Genomic DNA, 24,815 nt, shown 5'->3' on the forward strand with positions numbered 1-24,815 from the left:
TTGAGCACTACACCAAAAACTAAAAAATAACGGTCGTTTTCGGCTGCAAAATCACGTCACCTGACTTTGACGTGTGTTTACCATGACATGTAATAATTCTCTGAAAAGCGTTTCCATGAAAAAAAGTTCTCTAAAATGTTAAGATTGCGTAGATAAATATTACACTGCATTAGGTTTAAGCATATAAAAATAAAACACGATTTTCTTCAATCTGAGACGTGGGAAGTATAGCTCCCAGCGTTTTAATAAGGGTTAAAACATTTGCAAGATATTTGTCAGAGCATTTTGTGTAATTACTTTTAGTTTTGGTTTTATCTGCGATAAACCACTTTTATCGTGACAAAATCAAACGTTTATCTCGAGAAAAAAAGAGCGCCAAAAGTGGTTTATCGCAGATACATACGAATGTGTGTTACCTATAACTAATAAGAATACAGACTTGTGCAAGATTACTGTAATTAAATCATTAATCTCAGCAGCTTAAAATCGCTTGTCCTTATGAGTGCTAGAAATTATGTAAAAAGAATTTTTATTACTTTCATTAGATAACATCCATGATAGGTACGTAATAGTTTAATGCTGCATTCTCACTTGGCTTTTTTAATACAGGATGTATTACTTGATAGTAAATAACATCGCTTGAGGCGCCCATAATTAATTACTAATTTTAATGCTTCTATTCGTAGATATCTCATAAGAGATAAGACCCATTTCAGATGAGAGAAATGAAGACTTATGATGATCATATTTTCAATTTTGATCAGTTTAATAAATGAATGATCCCTAGTTACAATTTATGTTGTCAGCTTTTTGTTCGAACTGTTGTCCTTTTTCCTCAAACACAGCGAAGAAAAAAAAAGGCGATAAAGGACAGAAGAAAGAGAAAGTATTCTTTATCACGAACCAAATAAAGTCCCTTCTAATCGAAGGAAGGGAAAATGAAGCGCAACCCAAAAAATACTATACCTACAGTAAAAATGTATTTTGTAAAGCCACCACCATACAGGGTGTAATCGTTAAGTGTGTACAGGCGATTATTCCGTAACTATTGCAGATATCTAAAAGCTTTATACTGATATCGAAATCCCTTTACCTAATGAGTAAAATGACAATAATAACTTTTAAAAAATAAAACGGGAAATATCCAAAAAAGTTACATTAAACACACACACAGGTGCACACTTAACGATTACACCCTGTATAGTAGTGTTTGCGACCAATGGGCAGACATAGCCATGCCTGCCATATTATTTCACTTACGTTAAATAACAAACGTAACGATCGCATAATGAAAGTGCGCCGTCAAGTCGGGAAGTGCATCCAAGCCGAGTTTGAACGCAAAACCCCATTTAGAACCTGATTTACTTGCTCTCTGACGATCATACTATGGTCTTACTTTTTATATAGTAATTTGGGTTATGTAGATTACGTTTCCTTGAGTGAATGTGACTCGCAAGTTCACTGTTTAATGTTTATGGGTTTATTATACAAGTAGGTATCTATAGTATTATATTATCTGTGGACTGTGATACAACTAAATCCGAGTTAACCCGGGTTAATGAAAAAAATATATCCTATGGTTATATTCAGTTCTATTCATAGTAGTGATGAATCTTTCGAATGGTAAAATAATTTTTAAAATCGATCTTCTATCGATCGTTTATCAATTATCGTCTTTATTTACATCGAAATAAGTCACATATACAAACAAAAAATCTTTCCTATTTTAAAGGTTAATTAATACATATTACAATTATTTACAAATATCAAATATGCTTGTCATGCAAAAACTGTGGAACCTTTTATAAGTGATAGATAGCTGCAGGCTGAAACTAATAGTCCTCGTGGCCTACATTTGGAAATAATGCGTAATCTCCATAAAGATCAACGAAATAGAATTATTATAGTGGAGTATAATCATAGACACTGCGCCTATTACTATAAAAAATCAACTGACAATATTTATGTTGAAACAACAAACATTTGTAGGTATAATAAAGTCGAAAGTTTTTGTGAATGTGTTTGTATATGAATATTTATTTTTTCTGTTTCAGTGCAAAGGATGATAGACACTGCGGATGGACTAAATTTTAAATCCCCAAAAGACAGGATTCTTTTGAAAACTTTCCTATTCCTACTGGGTAGGTACTAGGTACTGTATGCTTGTTGCCGCAGCAAACTTTTGGAACGTAGCCGTATCCTGCGCTGTGTCTTGTAAATAAGCATTAATCAAACAGATTAATGTAATCCAAATAGCATTCACCGTGTACTACAACGAACATTTCATTTCTCCGCTGTCGCAACGAGTATCTCGCGAGAATATTAAACGATTTAAAGGAAAAAACTATTTCGCATTCTCCACGTGGCCGGCGGACGAGCACGATCGCGGAATCTACACCTCGCTCATAAAACCTTATTTCTATATTGGCCTGCTTTGACCAGGATTGGGCAAAACTGACCACACATTCTGGTCACGTTATCGCAGATCTTTGTTTCAACCTGTTGCAATACATTAGACACTAATGTAACCGCTATTACTGTAGTGATAATTAATTTAATACACATATTATTGACGACCTAACTTGGATTTTTTGTATAGGAATTTAGATGTATGGTAATTGGTAGTTGACTTTTATGAAAATTATAGCCTTTTGATATCGATTAACATTTATGATTCTACTTTCGACATGGAACATAGTTGCACAATGCACAGCTTTATAATTATTACCATACAATTACTTATTAGGCAGTTTGCCTATGAAATATATTCTACTAGAGGTCCGCCCCGGCTTCGCCCGTGGTACATATATTTCGCAATATAAGGTAGCCTATGTCCTTTCTCGGGTATCAAAATATCTCCATACCAAATTACATGCAAATTGGTTCAGTAGTTTAGGCGTGATTGAGTAACAGACAGACAGACAGAGTTACTTTCGCATTTATAATATTAGTATTGATTGCACTTAAATATTATCGACTAGTACATAATCATTTTTCACCGAAAGTCATAGGTTCATGTCCCTTAATTTAATGGTTAGGTAATTGATGCTTAAATAAATAATAAAATACGTCCTGAAATATGTAAGTATTTACTTTCTTACGGTTTAATAAGTTTGGTAATAAAAAGCACATGATATAATGAGGTTTCTTGGTACTATTAGTACATTAATAAGATAAGCACAAAACCTTACACCTTCTTACAAATCTTTACTAATGCACGGCTTTCATGATAATGATAGAAATTTTGTAAAATCTAAAGAGGGACTGGACCTGTTGCAGCCGTACCTATATAGTGTATACTAGGCTTACTAGCTGTGCCCCGCGGTTTTACCCTCAGTGCTCTACTCCTGTTGGTTTTAGCGTGATGATATATAGCCTATAGCCTTCCTCGTTAAATGGGCTATCTAACACCGAGAGATTTTTCAAATCGGACCAGTAGTTCCTGAGTTTAGCGCGTTCAAAAAAACAAACAAACAAAGTCTTCAGCTTTATAATATTAGTATAGATTATTAAGTCTGCCCCTTGCTGAAAATAAAATAAGATTTCACGGGTAAGTTATAAGGCCAGTGAAAGTAATGGCGTTAAATCACCGCTTCGCAGACTTCCCGTCTCTCATTTATTCAAAACATTCATAGGTATTATAAATTAAATATTAAGTAATAAGCTGATAACGTTATCTACTGCGAAATAACAAAAATTTAGCGCGCTTTCATTTCTGAACCAAAATGAAGAAACACGCAAATCCTACATGAAAAGAAGTATTAGCACAGATTAGTAAATTCTAAATAGTTAACTAAGTACTACGTAAGCATTATGGATACAACCTCAGTTCTGAAATTTATATGGTGCTGTTTATAACACGTAAAGAAACTCACGTAAACGTATCATTTTGTTTACCCTATATACTATATTATAACAGGAGTAAAAAGGCATGTATTTGAACATAATAAAAATCAATTATTATTTAATTAAAGCTTTACTTAAAACTTAAAAGTTAAATATATTAAATAGGCATAGGATCCACAGTAGCCCGACGTTGTGACCTATACTTTGCATTCAAGGCTTTCTTGAGGTCATAAAATAGATCTGGATATTCTCTCATCATCTTTCGGAAGGTAATTTTCTCTAAGAACAATAACTGTAAGAATAATATACAGGGTTAGTTGTAAAACACCAGAAACCTCGCAGGACAAGATAGCTAACATCATAAGTAACAACATTTGTTCTAAAATATAAGTCACATTCAAATGACGTATTTATCTAAAAACATGGGGAAGAAAAGAATGGCAATTTATTATTAAATCTTCCTTTTTGCTTAAATCAGAGAAAAATAAGTTGTTGTAAAAAAAATAATTAACAAAATTGCCAACGAGCTTTGGCTAATGACTTATCTATTTCAGCACTACAGTTTTACCTTACAAGGAGTGATAGCCACGACGGATGACATACGAATTTCCCTGTCTGTAACCAGGCATAGCTCGCAGAAGTAATCTCCGTCTATCAAGTGACCCACCTCTTCATTACGGATAGAGTATATCGCTAGAACACCAACAACTACTATAATGAGACCATCGCTTGGCACTGAAGCCTGAAAAACAATTGAAGATATATTTTTACGATTTTTTTTTCTTACGAAATGAGGGAACTTAGTTACAACGTTCCAATAAAGACGTTTTACATAAAAAAGCTCCACTTTCATTTCACACCTGCCTCATTTAGCATTAAAAAAATCAATTAGCTATTTTAATAGAATATTTCATTATGTTTAATTAGATTGAGCAGTTTTATACATTTACACAGAAATGATTACCTACAAATAATACAATATTATTCTTACTTCTGCGACCATATCACCCTCCAAGTAAATTTCTTCCTGAAGCAACATCACCATTTCCTCTATCACTTCAGTAGGCCATTCAGCAAAATACGGGATCCTTATTATCATTCGACTATAACAACTAATAGCGATATCCCTCATCAAACTCTTCGGAAGGCTCTTGTAAATACCGTTCTGTTTCTCCGTGATCGTTAGTTTCGTCATATTGAACCGAAAGTATCTCATGAGTTTCCTACTAAAGCTATCCGACAATTTCCGCCAGCGCACCAAAGTCATAGTTCTATCTACACAAGTGAGCATTTGCTCCTGTGGAAACTTGTTAATACTGAGAAATATGTAACATTCTACAATGCTCCACATGTAAAATATCATCGCGATCAAATACGCAACTAGTGCCGTCATTTTATCCGGAAAATAAGTACGCGGGATGAGACTGAAGCTAAATAATAGAAAGGACTTACAAATCCTCGCAAACTCTAAACAGTAAAATACACTATTTGGCGGTGGAGTATCTGAACCATAATTAATATCTAAAACGGAAGCGTAATATGAACGACTGTCCAATTTACCCGTTTGAATCACAGTCAAGACAGAAATTATATCAGATACGTGCATAAAAATAACCATGCTGATAAAACCTAAGATGGATATGCGTAAAAATTTCAAGAAGCAGCATGTTTTGATACATCTTTTATCCATGCCCCAACGGCTAGTCGCATCAAACAGTCTATAAAAGCGAAATATACAGAGCAGTTCTAAGACGGCCACAAATTTATTGGCTTTACAAATTGCGCAGTTGATGTTTGCTCCGTATCGCAGGAAGAGAATTCCTTCCAGTGGAATGGAACCAAGAGCGTGCGCGAACAGCTTGGTTGAAGCATAATAAATCATCACTTTTCTGCTGTTTAATATAATTCTCTTGGAGTTGTCGTGAATGTAACCGGTTCTCATATTAATGTATATGTCCAGAAACAGAACAAAGTCCAAACCGACATTCAAGATATACGTCTGCCATTCCCAGTTGCCATAGGTTATTGAAGTACTGTGGTAAAACATCAACATATTGACCACCACGACCAGAACAATGAAGTAATCCCAAAACTTCCTGAAAAAATTATTTTCATTATATTCGGCAATTTAACATAATAAAGCGATATAAATTTAGATTGAGAAATGACTATATTTATTACGATAGGTACACGAATTCTAAACTTCTATTTGTCACAGCTTTAGGTAAGTACAATCATGTTGTTTAATTATGATAAATAATCTTGAACACAATGATCTTGTGAACCTTCAGTATTTTCATAACACAATCGATTAGATATAGGTTTTCGAATTACATCATGAACATCATCAACCCATGTTTGTTCCCACTGCAAGGCCACACCACACACGATGTAGTTACTCTCTGAGCAGCTGTGGTCATATTGTGAATATCCAAATAAATTGAAAAATGAATTTACTTCTTGCACTTGATTCAAAGCCCGAATTTTCGAATGAAAGAATGAAAAAATTCTGAAGTGCCAATAGCTTCTTAGCTAGAAGACGATAATAGTATGCTGTTAGGTCCCTATATTCGATGTGATTCAGTCACAGAGCAAGTAATGATTCAGCTCAAGGGCACATTCAATGTACAAGCGCATGATACTGTGTAATTAATGTCAAAAAAATATGAACCTGAATTTACTTAGAGGGTGTATAGAACTTTTGTATATGTAAAACTGTTTCGCTCTCGCCATCCTTAGAGCATGAGTGCTTGTATAAAACGTTTGAGCTCTTTCATCTGTGTACGAAAGTAAAAACCAATCATACCACCACTTTCGTAAATTGGTCATAGAACTTTTACCGCTCAGTTCAAGATCTACAACATCTTTTTCATGCATAATCAGACATGCATGATCGTAATATGATTCTCCAAAATCTGATATTATCATTCTGCCAAGGTAATAATTATTTAATTATTATAATTATGTAATAGAAATATATGGTTTAACAAAATTTATTTGGTGCTAATAATATTAAAAATTATTTAAATATTTTGTTCGTAGCCCTTAGTAAAACTCATAAATGTAATCATCACGACGTAATCATGTGTATTTTTTTTACAGAGTGTCAAAAATGTATTGGCTACATTGGCTACCTACCTGTGGTTTGTGTGTGTTTAGGTGCGCAGGGTGCGCACCTTGTGCGCACTTTAAGCCTTCATGATGAAGTTAGTTTCATTAAACGAAATCAAATTATAATTATCATAAAATTTAATTAATATTTTCATTTTCCCTTACAAATTCAACACAATACACAATTATGATACACACCAATACTCACACTTACTTGCCTAAATACTTATTTACCATAGACACAATATTCTGCGACTTTGACATTCTGTTATCCTCACTGTTATCTGTCCACTCCGGAACCGAAGTCCGAATGGCATTTAGCGATGTCCGCCATATGTATTTTCAATTTGTTTTGTTTGTGAAGTAAAAACATTACAGGCAAAATGCCGAAAAATATAACTAGTGAAGTACGTGAAATAATATTAAAAGTAAAAGAATTTATGGACGAAGAAAAACGAATGCAAGTTCCTATTATTCCTCTCAGTAAAGTGTATGTAAGAGTATCTGCCGCGACTGGTACGTATATTTAAATAATTATAAAGTTTTTTGTCTTGAATACCTTGAAAATTCTATGCCTTTTTCATATATATTATTTTTCTATACTTTCACAGTCTTATATTCGACTCTCAGAATATTTTTATTAACCCGTATAAATGTATCTTACATAAATATTGCAATTTAAATGCATATTATTTTAGCTGCTAGTCTTAAAAAATACATAGTATGATAATAAAATAAATAAATATTAATAATATTAATTATTTTATCTTCATTATTAGCTTTGTTACTTTGTTGCTGCTATTTTTTCGTAATGTGAATTCTACAAAAAAATTAAAACAGCATTTTTTTGTAGGTGTGTCAGAACGCACAGTATTAAACATAGTCAAAGAAGCTAGGCTGGTAGAACAAGGTCTATTAGATCCAGAAACTTTAAAAAAGACTCCAAAGAAACGTGTGCGGACAAAAGGCAAAATAGAGGTTGATGAATATGACCTACAAGTGATACGTAGAAAGATTCACGAATTTTACGCATTCAAAAAGGAAGTGCCTACAATAAACAAGCTACTGCAAATATTGAAAGAAGAAATAAATTTTAAAGGGTCCAGGGAAACATTGAGGAAGATTCTTAGAAAAAATGGCTTCCAGTTCAGAAAAACAAAGAATAATAAAGAAAAAGAACCTATTCCTGAAGCAACAACATCAGTTCCACCCATGGTCCCTCCTTATATTCACTCCATGTTCAGTCACAAGAACATACAATCATAAGATTGTAAACACTGATATTTACTCTATAAAGGGTATCTAGTAACAAATAACTATATTTTATAAGATTTCTGGTGAATTTTTACACATGTTTTGGTTTCTTATAAAAGCATATCTGAAATGAATCTCTCATACTTAGTATACTGGAACTTTTTACAGTTGTTGGCTATTATTTAAAGAAATATCTCATTGAAAATTTGAAAATGGTGCAGATTATACATCAGTAATATTGTACAGATCTCTTAGTTATCACTAGGTTAAGTCTAAGATATATTATGGTTTATTCAATAGTGGTTCAGTATTGATGGTACATTTTATCCTTTGATAATATTTTTAGGGTTGTATACATTTAAGTGGGTTTAATAGTGTTTTGAAATGACTTGTAGCAATTTATGGCCAGTTAGATACTTTAAAATAATGATTGAAACAGTGTTGTTCTGTTAGACTGTAACTGCGAAGATAAATGTTTGCATAGAAATGTGTTTTTACATTTAAAACAGAAATGTGCCACTGTATGATTAATTGTATTATGAAATGGTAAGAAAAATAGAACATAAATATGTATATATGATATAAATCTCGTGTCCCAATGTTTGTCCTCAATGGACTCCTAAACCACTTAACCGATTATAATAAGATTCGCACATCATGTGCAGTTTGATCCAACTTGAGAGATAGTTTAAACAAGTAGGTACCACGGGCGATGCCGGGACGGACCGCTAGTATGTATATATGATGTGATGATTTACAAGCAATGTAATTCATATCAAGAAAGTAATGTGTTGAAATTGAGCAGTGATTTTGTAGCTGGGCCTTGAAAAGAATATCAAGTTACTGAGCATTAAAAAGCCTTACGTAATCATAAGTTGTAGGGATTTCTATTTTTCGGTAGTACAATAATATTATAAGGCTGTGCCTGTATTGCCATAAGATAAATATACTTACAATTTCAAGTAGATCGTTAAAATTACTTTAATGATGATTAAATTGGCTGTTATTTACAAATGTATATCAATTGATATAATAATTTTTCATCTATTTAATGAAATTTTGTTTCATTAAATAGATTTCACATATATTAATTTGAAATGATGTATATCATATTATTATTATTTCAAAATGCATCAATATGTAATGTATGTACATTGCAAAAGAAGTTTATTTTTTTTAAGTGAAAAACATTTTCCTACTAAAGTTTCATGTAGAATAAGTGTTCATAAGCAATATGACTTTAAGTTTGAGATGAAGAAAATAAAAGTAAATGCTAATGTTTGTGTTTTGTAATTTCCATAACCTACTTGGATTCCTGCATGTATTGCGAATGTAGTGCTATTGTATTTAAATATTTTTATCCAAATATTTAATCAAATACTTTACCCATACAACGGGTTTCAAATCAAATGTGCTGAGTATTATACAAGAATAGCTACTTTTTAGGGTTCCGTAGCCAAAATGGCAAAAACGGAACCCTTATAGTTTCGTCATGTCCGTCTGTCCGTCTGTCCGTCTGTCCGTCTGTCACAGCCGATTTACTCGGAAACTATAAGTACTACAGTGATGAAATTTGATGGGAATATGTGTTGTATGAACCGCTACAAAAATATGACACTAAATAGTAAAAAAAAGAATTGGGGGTGGGGCCCCCCATACATGTAACTGAGGGATGAAATTTTTTTTTTCGATGTACATACCCGTGTGGGGTATCAATGGAAAGGTCTTTTAAAATGATATAAAGTTTTCTAAAAAACATTTTTCTTAAAGTGAACGGTTTTTGAGATATCAGCTCTCAAAGTCGTAAAAAGTATGTCCCCCCCCCTCTATTTTTATAACTACGGGGTATAAAATTCTAAAAAAAATAGAGGTGATGCATGCTAATTAACTCTTTCAACGATTTTTGGTTTGATCAAAGTATCTCTTATAGTTTTTGAGATAGGTTGATTTAACTGTAATTTATTATATTTGCTGCTACGGAACCCTTTGTGCGCGAGCCCGACTCGCACTTGGCCGGTTTTTATTAACTATTAGGCTAATTCTGAAGTTAGATAGAACATTCCAATTCAGGAATGAAAATTATATTTCTTATGTTAAACTAAACTGCTTCGAAACAGCAAGACCGATTTGTATGAGATTGTGTATATTCGGTAGATCTGAGAATAGATCAAAAACTATTTTCTAAACGTTATTCCTGCATTTACGTCGCAATAGAGCGATTTTATAATATGACTAGCTATGACCGCGATATAGTTCGCGCTTATTATATTCGATCGATTATTATATTGTTAAAAATCCAAGCTATCTAACGAAAAGTTTCATCAAAATCCTTCCAGTAGCTTTTGCGTGAAACCTGGACAACAGACAGTTTTCTACAGCCTACAGTTTGATTTTATGTTTAGTTGTTCTATATATGATTTTTGCGACAGAAGACAGGAAGCAAGAGACTAATATGCCATGCTATCTAACACCGCAAGATTTTTTCAAATCGGACCAGTAGTTCCCGAGATGAAACTCTTCAGATTTATATTATAGATAAAAAAAAATCCTTTGACTAGGGGCCAAGCTGCGTGCAATGTTGGTTTTATTATATGATGAATGACACTTGCACACTTCAAAGGTCAATACCGAGTGGGGAGATAAGAAAAGATCAGATGCATTTTCCAATTTATTCATTGAAGCACAAAATACATACTCTTCTAAATTGACAAAGAGCATAGATTGGCCTGATTAGTTGATAACATAGAATATACAAGTAGATGAATGAATGCGACTAGCAAAACATCATAATACATCCTTGAACTAAGTAACATCTTCTAAGACAGTGCGCGCACGAGCAACTTTGTCTCCGCAACTATTTTGTCTCTCCACCCATGGGCTAGTATGAAAGTGCGCGCACGTAGCGACGCAACTCCCCATTCAAATTGATGGGAGAGACAAAATAGTTGCGGAGACAAAGTTGCTCGTGCGCGCTAGCTCTAAAACAACAATACATATTCAACCGCATACCCGATGTTACAAATACTTAATGTTACAAGTAAATAAATTTATATATGAAATACAATATAATATTCTCTATAAATTAAACGAACAGAGCTTATATAACTAAATTAATTTAAACCTAACATTTATTGAATGGGTATTAATCCCAAACATTCGATTTGTTTCTCGAAACAAATCAATAGTTGTTAACAATATTATTACTTTTAACGAGAATACATCATAGTTTTCTTAAATATTACTAAATACTTCAATATAATCTGCTACTCAAACAGCATGAAGTCTTAAAATATTAATTTAAAAATACATAAAGACACATTCAATAAATTTTAAACATTCATAGCATTTCATGTCAATAATTGATACATTTAATTTCATAAATTTATTTTACAGACCACACAGTAAGATGTTTACACATTGGTGTAGTTAACTTTATTTAATAACTATTAAGTTTGTATCTTATAGAAACAAATAAATATTGTACGCTATTTTCTATTTGCGAAAAATAAGACTGAAACACTCACCAAGACCTCAATGTAGAACAGAAGGCATATCATTATATTACTATCATCATTTATATATAAATATGTATATTATTGTGACGAAGAATTAAATCTTATATAATTATAAAAAAGCAAATCACTACAGCATTTCATATAAAACAATTGAATCATAGTCAGTATAATTTTTATTAAATAAATGTAAATGTGCAGTTTCAGAGAATTGTTAAGTTCAAAAATTACGTGCAATATATAATTCTAAAAATACATCGAAAGCATTAGATCTTCTTATATTATGCGCCTATAGATTTCCCTTAAAGACAAAAAAGTCAAAATCCACATCATTGTAACAATTATTACTAAAGAATAGCAAGTAGTAACGGTATGAAAAAGTAGTAAAGTGACGTTCAAGCGAAAGTATCCCTTATGTCAATAAAAACAACTATAGTATTAATAAAAATTATATATATCTTATGTACATTAACGAGGAGTGGGCATATACTTCCTATAAAAAATAATGTCTTTTATACATACATACATAGCGAAAAACAATATAGAACATCAACATTCCACACTCCTACCATGGACTCAACTGTATATAATTTAACACGTCTAAAATTAACAAGACCCTCTACTCTATATACTATACACATTAAAATAGTGATATTTTCCATTATAACATATCTACTTCACGAAGGCGTGTGAGATATATAAGTAGATGAGATTTAAAGACGAATTATTATAGTTATTTACCCACATGACGAGACAATCCAGTTTTTAAAGTTCTAAAATAACATCAAAATGTTTGTAAAATAAACCATGCGTAGATAAAAATGATATATTATTGCAATCTAATTTCAGATTTATTAATGCAAAAATTATGTATCTGTAAAGGAACATATTGCCAACATAACAATATAAGTGAGGTTGAAATAAACCTATCCATTGAATTTTCAACTTAACCTGAATTTAGATATAGTTATTTATTCTGTCACTTCATAATGGGTAATTCAAAGAGGCCAGAAATCCATCAACAATCTCACCCAACTTAGTGTAGCGCTAAAACATAGTTTTAACTAATTAATAATAATTATACAAAACATCACTTAAATACCTAATTAGTAAATGAACAATTCAGTCAAATTTTATTGCTTTACTTTCAAAACCAGATTATAATTTCAAAATACGTAAGTATCTAAAAAAAATATGTTTTAAAAGCAAAGCCTTACAATTTAAACGCAACAATTGTGATTAATAACGCCAAGTCAAATAAATAAATAAATTAAGCATTTTAAATTTTACAAAAATTCCTTCACATTATAGACTGTACATTGTACAACATGCCTTGATAAATATTATTTTATCATCTATAAGTAAGGAAATCCATGAACTTCTTATTGCAATAAGAATTAATATCTAAGTATGCAAATATGGGGTCTTGGATTTAGTTTTTTTTTCTTACTGCACTACACTAAAACCGTGAGCATTTGAAAAAAACAATACACAATATTTATGCTACATGCTGATTTTCACAAATCATTAAATTAATGTCTTCTTTTTCAAATCACAAAATTTTCGTTGAAAATGCTTATTATTTAGAAAATCTAACATGAAGATTGAAGGTACAGACCGACTAGCTTACTGTATAAAATGATTTGAGCTAAATCAATGCTACATTGATTATTATTCACTTAAATAAAATTAAAAAATTGTCTTATAAATTAATAGAAAACATTTATAAACTTTCTTACCATCTCCTTTCCTTTAGAATGAATGATATGAGATGAAAATTTATTTTGATTTCGAATAATTACTTAGACATTCAAAAATCAGTTCTAAAATTTCTAAATATGTATTACGACATTAAAGGTACACCGATCTGTTTAAAATGGGTTTTACTAAACGAGTCTAGTGAATTGACATATTCCTACCAGACACATATGAGCCAATTCTAGATAATGTAATCATTATAAAAACAATACACAAAAATTATTCATTGTTCTTGGTCTTAATTTTAAACCAGAAGCTCAAAATACTATTTATACATTCTGTTGCAAAATTATGCCGCTTTTAACAAACTAAAATTCTTATATATAAAAAAACACATACTTGGGGACATATTGAGAATGGACAAATGTTATTTTTTTTTTCAAATAAATCATGACATAATATTTCTTTTCTATATTGCACAATTTGGATGATTGTTGATGTAAAATATAAATGACACATACAATATTGCATTGTATTTTCTACAAGAAACTCATACAACACTTAGATATGACAAAAAATGGGTTGTTAAAGTAAATTTATCAACAAAAAAAATTTCTCAATATGTCCACCATGATTTTCACTTATGGTTAGCAAACCATCATACAAAATAAACTTAAATAAGTAAATGCCATTATTAAAGTGAAATAATCCAAAAATAATAAAGAAAGAGAAACTTCTTTTTAACTATATGTATACAATACAACACAAATGCTAAATGCACAAATTTCTTCTACTTTTAAATTAGTAGGATTTTGGTATGTATAACAAATTAGATTGGTTAGTTGACTCTAGCGGGTATTCTATATCTTAAGATAGTAAAACATGTATGTAGGTATTGTATATGTAATACCATGCACAAGGTTTACTTCTGCCAATTCAGTTTCTCTTATAATCACTTGACTTTTATAAATTAAAAAAAATATATGTATAATTTCTGGACAAGAATTTGGTAAAAAATCATTATATATTAGCGGGACAGCTTGGAATGAAAGAAGTGTCTAAGTAAAATTACAATCACTTTGGGGCATAAATTTTCACTTATTTCTTGAATGTACTTACAAAAACTGAAAATAACAAAAAAATTACATAACTTAAAAAAATACAAATGCAAGTTGCTAGAACGTCAAGTGATTAATCAAAAACCCGTTAAATCATTTACACCCGTTAAATATTTAACACAGTCCATCCTCATCATCTTCTTTCTTAGGTTCAGCGAATCCTGCATCTTGCGCCTCTGATGGTTTGTATGCCTCTACCACAGACTGAGTGGGCTGTAATAAAAAAAATAGTTTCAAAAATTGGTTGTCTGTAAAGTCGGTTTACTGACGATAGTTGAACGTGACAACGTCCGATTGTGCTTCTTTGTCGCGCGCTCTCGCTCGCACTTCAAGCCTTACATGGAACGCCTCAGAGCGAGGTAACGCCGCATGAGTCATGTTTTTTCGTGCGTGCAGCCGGCTTTATCGAATTATAAGACGTTGTCACGTCAAAAATTAAAAAAACACGCTAAAACTCATGAAATTATTGTGTTGTCATTGTCTTGATAAATGGTCAAATTTTGAATTAAATCTGTCCGTTTAAAGTGGGTCAGAATCGATCGATCTATCGATCGAAAGGACACAATTACATATCAACATGTCGGTTACATACAAACATACAAGTGAAGCTAATAAAAGCATTTTAAAACATTAGTGTTTTAATGTTCTGTGAACTCTATTTACTCTGTTCTGTGTATGAGATGGTATACGGAGAGACACACACTCACCTCGGGGGCCGAGCTCACGTACGAGGGAGCTGCGTTCTCCCTCACCGCTGCCTTCTGCACCGGCTCGATGCTCTCCGGCAGCGGGATGCTGTTGGCCAGCCTCGCGTACTCCACGTCCATGCTGCGGATGAACGGTGAGGCCAGGGCACGGATGGCAGCCTCACGGTCCTCCTCATCGTACGCTTGTAGCAGCATCTCGAGGGTTTGCATCTCGGGCATTTCGCAATAGTTGCCCCACTCCTGGAAGGTTTAAAATTTAGTTAATAAATTTCTGGTGTATGTAGACCACAGGTTTTTATTTGCCTTTTAAATATAACTAATATTTCCTTTATTTACCACTTTTTTATATAGCTATAAAATTTAAGTATATGAACTCTTTTGACAAAGAAGCATCACTGGGATCGGGATTCGGGAGTTGCCATTTGAAAAAAAGAAGAAAAAAAAAAGAATTAGACAAAGAAGCATGCTTAATTAGTATATACACTTCTCACCTTATAAGCCTTCTCAGCAGCCACCGCATCACCTCTGGCCAGCTGGACCATAACTATAGCCACGGTGAGCCTCCCCACAGCCGCAGTGTTCCCTCCCTCCAGGTGGAAGCCAATCTCGCGTCGCAAACTATCCACCGCTTCGTCAAAACGTTCCAACTTGACAAGCAGACGGGACGCTTTGCTTATGTACTCTGTGCCTTGGTGCTGGCTGCTCTCCACCTGATAAGTTGAAAGTTTTTTATCTATGTCAACTGAAACACGTTATAGACCGGGAGATACTGACACAAAATTTCGAGTCATTTGTAACAGGATGGCGGTTCTACAGGGGTCTTAGTACGCAATGACAAAAAGAAAAACGATGGCGTGAACGCTGGTACCGGCGGCTTAGTCGCGTGGGCGTTAGTCGAACTCGTCGGAAAATAGCGAAAGTCAAACGATTTGTAACAGTATGGCACTTATTTTTCCTGTAAGTTTGAGGATCAACAAATATAAATACAAAATTTCAAAGATCTAAGTGTTGGAAATCCTCACTTATATAAATTAATAATAAATTAAGTTTTCAAGTATAACAGCACTTTTTCCCCTTACTAGAAGTATGGCAAATATAATAATGGTCACATTTTATCAAATACTCTCCAAAAATCCAAATGCAATACTGGTACAAAAAGTTTGGCGAAATAAAAATTTTTTGCAGATTTTCGGCGGTATGGCGACCATTTGGAATCGTCCGAAAAGTATGGCATGGCGATTTTCGTAAATGGCTGCACGACGATAGTTACCTGTGCAAAAGTTAGCCTGGTACAAATGGTTGAATGATTGTTTTATTTAAATCAACACATTCGCGTCGGTATGGCGGGCTGTAAGTCACACCGGAAAAGTATGGCATGACACTACCGCCTACTACTTTTTTATGGGCTATCGGTAAATTCTAAAATTTTTGTGTTACAAATCGTTTGACTTTCGCTATTTTTCCGACGAGTTCGACAAACGCCCACGCGACTAAGACACCGGTACCAGCGTTCACACCATCATTTTTCTTTTTGTCATTGCGTACTAAGACCCCTGTAGAACCGCCATCCTTGTTACAAATGACTCGAAATTTTGTGTCAGTATCTCCCGGTCTATTAATAAATCTTATATATAAAATTCTCGTGTCACAATGTTAGTCTGCATACTCCTCCGAAACGGGTGGACCGATTCTCATGAAATTTTCTGTGCATATCGGGTAAGTCTGAGAATCGGCCAACATCTATTTTTCATATGTACCACGGGCGAAGCCGGGGCGGACCGCTAGTATGATTTAATATGATGTCTTTTCCTTTCAAAGTATTTCTCCTAAATGAATAAAATTTGTGCATATTTTGCTTTTTTGTATAGGTTTACAGTTGTACATATAAAAGTCACAAAAATCATCTTACACATAATAATTTTAAGGTACATAATTCTATTTTTAAAGGCCTTCGAAAAAAAGGAGGAGGTTATTCTGTAGATTATTGACAATACTGGCCAGTTAGACATTGACGTACAGAATTCAAGGCACACTTTGACGCAATGTTATAGCAATACTTACAGAAGAAACATCAGCAGCCTGCTGGAACAGCTTCACAGCCAACTCGGGAGTCCTCTCCTCGATGATCTTAGCGACCTTGTCCAGGACATTGGCTCCAGCATCCCCTGAACCATGTTGCTGATACAGGTTACTTGAGTTGCATGCCATGTTGTACAACTGTAGAAAATTGAATTGTTTTATTGTTGTATCATAAACCAATGGAGGGTTGTCGTAAAAACCACAGGACACTTCTTTGGCATACTAGATATTATATACAGTTACATATTTTGTAAAATTAAATTGTAATACTGAAATGATTTAAAACAGCAACTATGGAGTTTCTTGCCGGTTCTTCTCCATAGATACTGCTTTCCGAATCGGTGGTAAATGTTAAAAATATGTATTGACGCTGCAAAAGTGCTTCTTGAAGAAATCTAATTGAATAAATAAATGTTTGAGTTTGAAAAATAACAAATGTAGGTATGTTTAATGGTTTTATTACAATAGGGTTTGACTAAGTTAAAAAATTTATGTTTAATATATAAATGTAATGTTGATTAAAAGGTTTATGGTCTAAGAGCCCGTGGGAGATCGTCCTTCACCGATCTGATAACCAGATGAGACGTATTTTTATTAAATTTTTTATGAAAATCGTACTTAAAGTACTGTAAAAAAAATAGCCATGACCACTTTTCGATAGGCAAACAATTATAGGCATATTTGTTAATAAAAAATATTTAATAAAAAATATGTTTCATCTGGTTATCAGATCGTTGAAGGACGATCTCCCACGGGCTCTCCTACAATTAATAATTGTATATCTTAATATTGAATTGATTACTAAGTGTGAAAGTTTGGAGAAGATTTTTTTTTATATTAGGAAAAAGGTACAATATTATATTGAGAGGGACTTTATTAACAAATCCAGATGTAAAACAAAAAGACACATACTTCCTCAGGTGATGTCAATTCCTTGCTGACGATGATAGCATTCTCGATAGCTTTAGCAGCATGGAAGAAGGCACGGTTCTTTTCATACAATTCCGAGGCCTTCATGTGGCATTCCATCGACTTTTTCATTTCGCGAGAAATCCTGTAGCATTGTGCTGAAAAACCGAAATTATTAAAATCCTAGGTCAATACTAAAAAAATAGTGTTTCAATGTTTGGCCATTGATATTATATCAATATGTTTGTAAATATTGTATAAGCTTACAGCCAGACTGTATAATCCTCTTTAAAAACTTATAAAATAAATATACTCAAGAAGGCATTGAAGACTAAACATTCCTAATTGACTTAAAAATAACAAGAACACTTAAACACAACCTACACAAAATTTACATAGAAATTATCAATAAAATGAACTCCTAATAATATTTAAAAAAAAAGGTTGAAAAGGGAGGATGTATTCTAGAAGACAGACAAGACGCTGGTCTCTTCGCCTACATAATTTTAAGTCACCTCATCTGATAAAAGTCTTGCGACTGATTGCAGATCACAATAGGAAAAAAAAGTAATAATGTATGAATGTATAGTTGCTTCTCTATCACGGGAAAACTGAAGGTATTTTGAAGACGTACTTGTTTTGTAAGTTCGTAGTCGAAAGACAACACGCGTTAAATTCATACATACGTTCATATTTTACAGACATATTTTCATACTTAGGAGGACCTGGGTAAAGAGGTTTTTAACAATTAAATCTATATGTACTAATATTATAAAGAGGAAAGGTTTGTATGTATGTATGGTTTTCACGCATAAATTACTGGACCGATTTTGATGAAATTTGGCACAGATAATCTTTAGACCCTGAGAAAGAACATAGGCTACCTTTTATTGCGAAATATGTACCACGGGCGAAGCCGGGCGGACCGCTAGTTTTCTATTAAAATTACAAACCTGCTTGACTATACTCGTCGGCAGCAGAGTCAAAGTCAGGCTTCCACTTAAGCAAGCCAGTCTTCAAGCTGTAATAAAATAGAAATTACTAATTTTCTTTAAATAAAATCAATTTGCTGGATTTTTTTCAATGTACTTGTGGTGCTGGACTATTTGAATAGATTATTAAAATAATTATACAACTAAAATATCTCTTATGCTTTGAATTTTAATATAAATGATTTTTCTAGAATATAAAAAAATGTTGTATGTATTTAAAGATCACACATGCAAAGTAAGAGTAACTTCTATTAGTGCAATTGTTAATTCGCAATATGTTCGCAATTGAAGTAGTTGAAGAAAGCAGAAAATATGGTCAGAATCTAGCTAAGAGGGAGTAAAAATGACATTTGAAGTTTTATATGGACACATACACCAACAAATATAAATACACCAAAAATAGTTATATTTTTAAGCTGTCATGTTGTAATTTTCAAAAAATTAAATAAATTTGGTAATATTATGTTGAAATAATATCTAAATCTGATAATATTCATATTATCATTAATAATTATTATTTTCAACTTGAAACATTATTTAATGAGTCAGTAAAAATTTGCATAGTATGTTTATTACTGTCACAATCGCATAAGCATTATTCTAAACACAAAGCAATGCAATACAACAGCAAAGAAAAGACAATATTTTGCATGCAAAATAAATAAAATAATTTGTATGTAACTTATAATGATAGGTGGGTTATTTGAGTACACTCAGCATAATATACAGTGGAATCCGTTCATAATGACATTGAAGGGGAATATCAAACACGTGTTACGTCCCAGCCATAAACAGCAAACTGCTGACTACGCCGTTCGCATGGGAACGGAATGCGAGCGTGATTTTGCTATGTTAACTTTTAAGACTTCTTTGGAATGATTATTAAAAATGTATAATTGATTCCTTAACTCCGGTCTGCACCGAGCAGACATGTGTGTAAAAGTTTCATTTTAATTATTAAATGTAGTATATAAAGTAAATCTGGTTTTCTTTTGGGGCCTCCGGCCGTGGGAAATGTAATTGGCGCAGTCGGTAGGATCCTCAAAAAACGTGGCATAGATAGTAACCTTGCTATCGCTGCGGAGCTGACGATCCAGAATCTACAGTTTCTGCGGCCTGGAGGCGAAATCAAACATCGATCCCAAAAAGTAACCAGATGTGGTAAGTACATAGAATCGATCTGTGCTACTTATGCCTTTAGTTTTAATCCTTGTAATTTTAAATATCCATAATTATCCATCCTTGATAATTATTCCCTCGGGAGCTTACATCGTGTAGGTCTGTCCGTATGTTTAGTTATAATTGTAGGAATAAAATGAATTAAAAAGGTATCTTTGAAATAAAGTTTACTTTCATATTATATTAGATAATCCATACTTATAATATTATAAATGCGAAAGTAACTCTGTCTGTCTGTCTGTTACTCAATCACGCCTTAACTACTGAACCAATTTGCATGAAATTTGGTATAGAGATATTTTGATACCCGAGAAAGGACATAGGATAGGTTTTATCCCGGAAATCCCACGGGAACGGGTTTTTCTATGAAAACGCGGGCGAAGCCGCGGGCGGAAAGCTAGCATAATATATATAAGTTAGTCTATGCGTAGTAATGCATTTTATAAAAATTAAATAGTTAATATCAAGGTACGGGACCGCATAGAGATTTATCAAATTAATCAATAAAAATTAATTATTATTTCAATTTCGCAGACGCAATTAGATATTAAAATAAATAATAATTAGTTTAAATATTCGAGCCCAATCAGAATTTAACAGTTTTTTGAATCAATAATTACATATCGTTGTAATATTATATTAATATATTAATTTAATATATTTTAAATAATTTATAACGATATTGTAATATGATAAAGCATATTCAAATTGATAATGCGTAAGCATTCATACGAACGTCCTTTATAAATTTTTCCATTTTATGTTACTTAAATAAAATATAATTATGTAGTGCAAAATTTTACGTATGGTAGAAATAAAATCCTATATTTGAAATCAGATAAAACTACGATAATTTAAAGGCATAATTATTTTAATTAGTATAAAATAGTGCTTTATTTTCAGTATTCGTTAGATTTTTTATTTAATATATCTGAGCAGGCATCCCTCTTTCCTTGTTATCCCTTCTTTTCCCTTTATCAAGTACACAGTCATTCTTGTACATAGAGGCTGAATGCCCGAAGTTTGATATTGGGTATCCTTACGAGATGAAAGATATTACATATGTATATTATCTCTTCCACATTCAACTAAATCTCAATTTAAATGTGAAGAATAGAAGAAGATTATTACTGAAGATAAGGACTATGAACACAAAGATAACTGAAATTATTATATGAAATATAATATGCAACTCTCAATTTGATTAATTTAGAATATTTCCGCAAGATAAGACGAAATTCTATTACCAATGAAAAGGATTCTGTAATTTACCATACTACTATATACGTATCTACATGATTCTGATTGGTGCAGCTATAATTTTGACAATCCTGAACAACTGTACGTGATCCGACGCAGATGAGCCTCAGCTTCCAGCGACATTTTTCTACGGAGTCAACAAATGGTCGCTGACCTGCGGGGGGAGAAGTTACGTCCCGCCCTTAACAGCAAACTGTTGACTACGCCGCTCGCATGGGAACGGAATGCGAGCGTGATTTTGCTGTGTTAGCTTTTAAGACTTCTTTGAAATAATTATTAAAAATGTATGTTGATTCCTTAACTCCGGTCTGCACCGAGCAGACATGTGTGTAAAAGTTTCATTTTAATTATTAAATGTAGTATATAAAGTAAATCTGGTTTTCTTTTGGGGCCTCCGGCCGTGGGAAATGTAATTCACGTCATAATAAACGGACACCATACAAATGATACAAAGCATTTTGTAGAAAATAAACAATCTCCTGTTTTTGTTAGTATTTAATACAGAGAAACAAAATAGAGATGCCTACACATTGAGACTCAAAACAAACAAAAAAAGGGTTGTCGCTTATCACAATTTTCCCAAGCAGAAATTAGTGTTGAAAGTTTTAGAATTCATTTCGGTCAGTATAACCAGACAGTTCATTAAAAATTGGTCACAATAAACGACATGTCACTATAAAGGAAGTCATTTTATCCGACTTTTATTAAGAATTTTATATGAAAACCAAACTTTGCTGTGTAATTTTTATTTATTTATTTAGAAAACAAGCTTTCACATTTATTTATAACAAAATTTTGCAATGCGAAACCTTATGAGGTTTGTAGCAATGCTCATAGTCGCATAAACACCGTTTGTTATTCGCAAGGAAGACAATTAAAGATGTGCCTACACAAACCGGTTCCTTGTCTATTCATGACATACAAATACAGGGTGTTCATTGCAATGTTGTTTTTTATGTTCATTTTATTGTTTTTATTAATTCGTGAAAATATCTTTTGTATATTCTTTTGTAGTTTTTAATATTAACGACCTTCGTGACTTTTCGTGGCATAGAATTAAGTGTAGTGGGTAATAAGGGATTTGATGTACGCTTCTCATAAAAATTATGTACTTTAGGAATCATTAATTTATTGTTAGTTATTTGTCTGGTAGCAAACTGATGCGAAATGGGATTTTGAAAGTATAAGTTATGAAATTGTTCTATGAGAAAAAACTATACGTCATAATAAGCGGTTGGTCAATATAACCGGAGTCATAATAAAAGGATTCTGCTGTATTTTAAAGAGGAATACCAATATCCACACAAAATGCATATGCCAGGCTTTATAGAATATGAATGTCTATTTTGTTTTTTGAATAAGCTAAAATGAAGTTCAATAGCACCAATTTTGCTGAAATTAGATCCATAGATATTTATACTTATCATATTATGACACATAACTTACAATTTTTATTTAAAAATACAATAAGTAAATAGAACAATAAAGCATCTAAGCAACCTAAGGGCAATAAATAAGCAATAATAGCTTTGGTGGTAATGGTTTTTTAAAGTTAGGCATTAACATAACTTTTATACTGCCCGAATAAATGTAATTGCTTTGAGACAAATGTCTTATACAAATGTATGCAAAGACACATTTAAGTATAATACTATTAAGTAATATCATTGCAATTGCTAGTTGCTCTAGGTAGCTAAAGAAAACCATCACAAGCTTTCATAAGAAACAAAATAAATCAACATCGCAATACAGGATTAAACACTGGGATAAAACATTATTAAAAGTGATTTTGCACACTTTTTTTTTTATACAAAATTTTTCTTTAGAGATGAAAATTTATGAATGGTTAATGTATGGGAAAAATTTCCTTTATATGAGAACTAAGGATCATCATTAGAAAACTCATACAAGTAATTCAAGCATGAATAATAATGTAAAAAGGCGCAAAAATAAACATTGCATTGCATTAAAATATGGAGGCTTGCACATATTCGAACATTATTGGAATGTACAATAAAAAATTTCGCAAGCATATTTTGTTGTAGGCATAGCATATTCAGTAGACAATGTAATAATGGATGACAATACATCACTTGGAAATTACGATAAAACTATACAGAATGCCCTTATATCGTTCCCTGGTTATGAAAATATAAGGTATTTAATTATTATAAGTAATGTTACCTCAGCATATGTACTATAAATTCTAAGGAAATATCCAAAAATTTGCTTACTATTTTTCTGCTGCCTTGCAATGTTCCAATGCTTCCATTATTTTGGACATTTTGAAAAGGATTTATTGTCAATATTATATCAGTACCAACGGTTTTCCTATGTCTGCAGTCTTATACTTTCTAGACTCTAGTTTGCAAGAAAATCAATAGGTCTTTGTAGTTTGTGACACAACTTCAATGACTGCAAGGGAATGTCAAACCAATTGTCAAACGCCGGCGCGATGTCTTTGTCTGACAGTGACAACAAGCAACCCAAAGCAACCAAACCACCAAACTCTCAGAAATTGGAATCGGGAAGTCCATTGAAAAAAAATAGAAAGAAGATGAAATCTCTACGATTATCAGAAAATTTGAGTCTTAAGACATTAAAATATTAAAATATAAAGATAATAACGAGCTCTTGAACCACGATGGAAATATTCTATGAACCTTTTAAATAATTTCAAAATAATCGATATAATCGATAAGGCTGAAATTTTGTCATGATAAAATTACCACGCTGACAAAAATAATATAATTAGGTCATGTTTAACGCAAAAATTAATTGGAAAAAATACCCATCTATCAGTTAAAAGTTAGGCATCATCAGATATCAACACTAGGTAGCCAGGTAGGTACCTATGTAGTATATGTACCTGTGATATGTATAATGTACCTACTTAATTATAATGACATATTGTTTCCTACTTCTCACCGACATGTTCATTCATTATCATTTCAACAATTAAATATTAGTTATTACTGAAAATCAAACTCTAGGTACAATACTTACCTGTCACGTTGCGTAGAAAATACATAATATTATGTGGTGTGTCGGTCGATCAAATACTTAATAGTTAATACCTAGGTATAATAATATAAAGAATAAGACAATACCCTTGTACCCTTGGGGAGGGGTACCCTTGGGGAGGAAAAC

At 32.4% G+C, this 24,815-nt stretch overlaps 3 protein-coding genes across 3 annotated transcripts; 1 reads left to right on the forward strand and 2 right to left on the reverse strand.

Moving 5' to 3' along the window:
• Nucleotides 1-4,400: 4,400 nt before the first annotated feature.
• Nucleotides 4,401-7,022, reverse strand: LOC149911359 (potassium/sodium hyperpolarization-activated cyclic nucleotide-gated channel 2-like). The gene is made up of 4 exons (XM_090105613.1): nucleotides 6,985-7,022; nucleotides 6,518-6,623; nucleotides 4,838-5,942; nucleotides 4,401-4,588 (listed from the first exon to the last, which is right to left on the reverse strand). Exons 2-4 carry the CDS (start codon nucleotides 6,577-6,579, stop codon nucleotides 4,403-4,405), a joined length of 1,353 nt encoding a protein of 450 aa, XP_089961739.1. The 5' UTR covers nucleotides 6,580-6,623; nucleotides 6,985-7,022; the 3' UTR covers nucleotides 4,401-4,402.
• A 223-nt stretch (nucleotides 7,023-7,245) lies between these two features.
• Nucleotides 7,246-9,488, forward strand: LOC149911360 (uncharacterized). Its single transcript, XM_090105530.1, has 2 exons — nucleotides 7,246-7,473; nucleotides 7,811-9,488. The coding sequence occupies exons 1-2, from the start codon at nucleotides 7,341-7,343 to the stop codon at nucleotides 8,221-8,223; spliced, it is 546 nt and encodes a 181-aa protein (XP_089961656.1). The 5' UTR covers nucleotides 7,246-7,340; the 3' UTR covers nucleotides 8,224-9,488.
• Nucleotides 9,489-14,653: 5,165 nt separating this feature from the next.
• Nucleotides 14,654-24,072, reverse strand: gammaSnap1 (gamma Soluble NSF attachment protein 1). Its single transcript, XM_090105541.1, has 7 exons — nucleotides 23,900-24,072; nucleotides 19,188-19,255; nucleotides 18,238-18,392; nucleotides 17,308-17,463; nucleotides 15,738-15,956; nucleotides 15,247-15,486; nucleotides 14,654-14,752 (listed from the first exon to the last, which is right to left on the reverse strand). Exons 1-7 carry the CDS (start codon nucleotides 23,947-23,949, stop codon nucleotides 14,654-14,656), a joined length of 987 nt encoding a protein of 328 aa, XP_089961667.1. The 5' UTR covers nucleotides 23,950-24,072.
• Nucleotides 24,073-24,815: the final 743 nt, after the last annotated feature.

Source organism: Colias eurytheme, chromosome 1 (assembly GCF_061535395.1).
Source record: "Colias eurytheme isolate Ceu_HAF_F1 chromosome 1, ilColEury1 Martin Lab GWU primary, whole genome shotgun sequence".
In the NCBI taxonomy this organism is placed as follows: domain Eukaryota; kingdom Metazoa; phylum Arthropoda; class Insecta; order Lepidoptera; family Pieridae; genus Colias; species Colias eurytheme.

Excerpts from the sequence above, each read along its gene's own strand:
- gammaSnap1 (XM_090105541.1), bottom strand. The coding sequence starts at position 23,949 with ATGTCCAAAATAATGGAAGCATTGGAACATTGCAAGGCAGCAGAAAAA. Across the intron at positions 15,957-17,307 it reads AGGCTGCTGATGTTTCTTCT|GTGGAGAGCAGCCAGCACCA; the intron begins GTAAGTATTGCT and ends TCAACTTATCAG. Across the intron at positions 15,487-15,737 it reads CTGCTGAGAAGGCTTATAAG|GAGTGGGGCAACTATTGCGA; the intron begins GTGAGAAGTGTA and ends TAAACCTTCCAG.
- LOC149911360 (XM_090105530.1), top strand. The coding sequence starts at position 7,341 with ATGCCGAAAAATATAACTAGTGAAGTACGTGAAATAATATTAAAAGTA. Across the intron at positions 7,474-7,810 it reads AAGAGTATCTGCCGCGACTG|GTGTGTCAGAACGCACAGTA; the intron begins GTACGTATATTT and ends ATTTTTTTGTAG.
- LOC149911359 (XM_090105613.1), bottom strand. The coding sequence starts at position 6,579 with ATGGCGAGAGCGAAACAGTTTTACATATACAAAAGTTCTATACACCCT. Across the intron at positions 5,943-6,517 it reads CACCCTCTAAGTAAATTCAG|GAAGTTTTGGGATTACTTCA; the intron begins GTTCATATTTTT and ends TAATTTTTTCAG. Across the intron at positions 4,589-4,837 it reads AGGGTGATATGGTCGCAGAA|GCTTCAGTGCCAAGCGATGG; the intron begins GTAAGAATAATA and ends ATTGTTTTTCAG.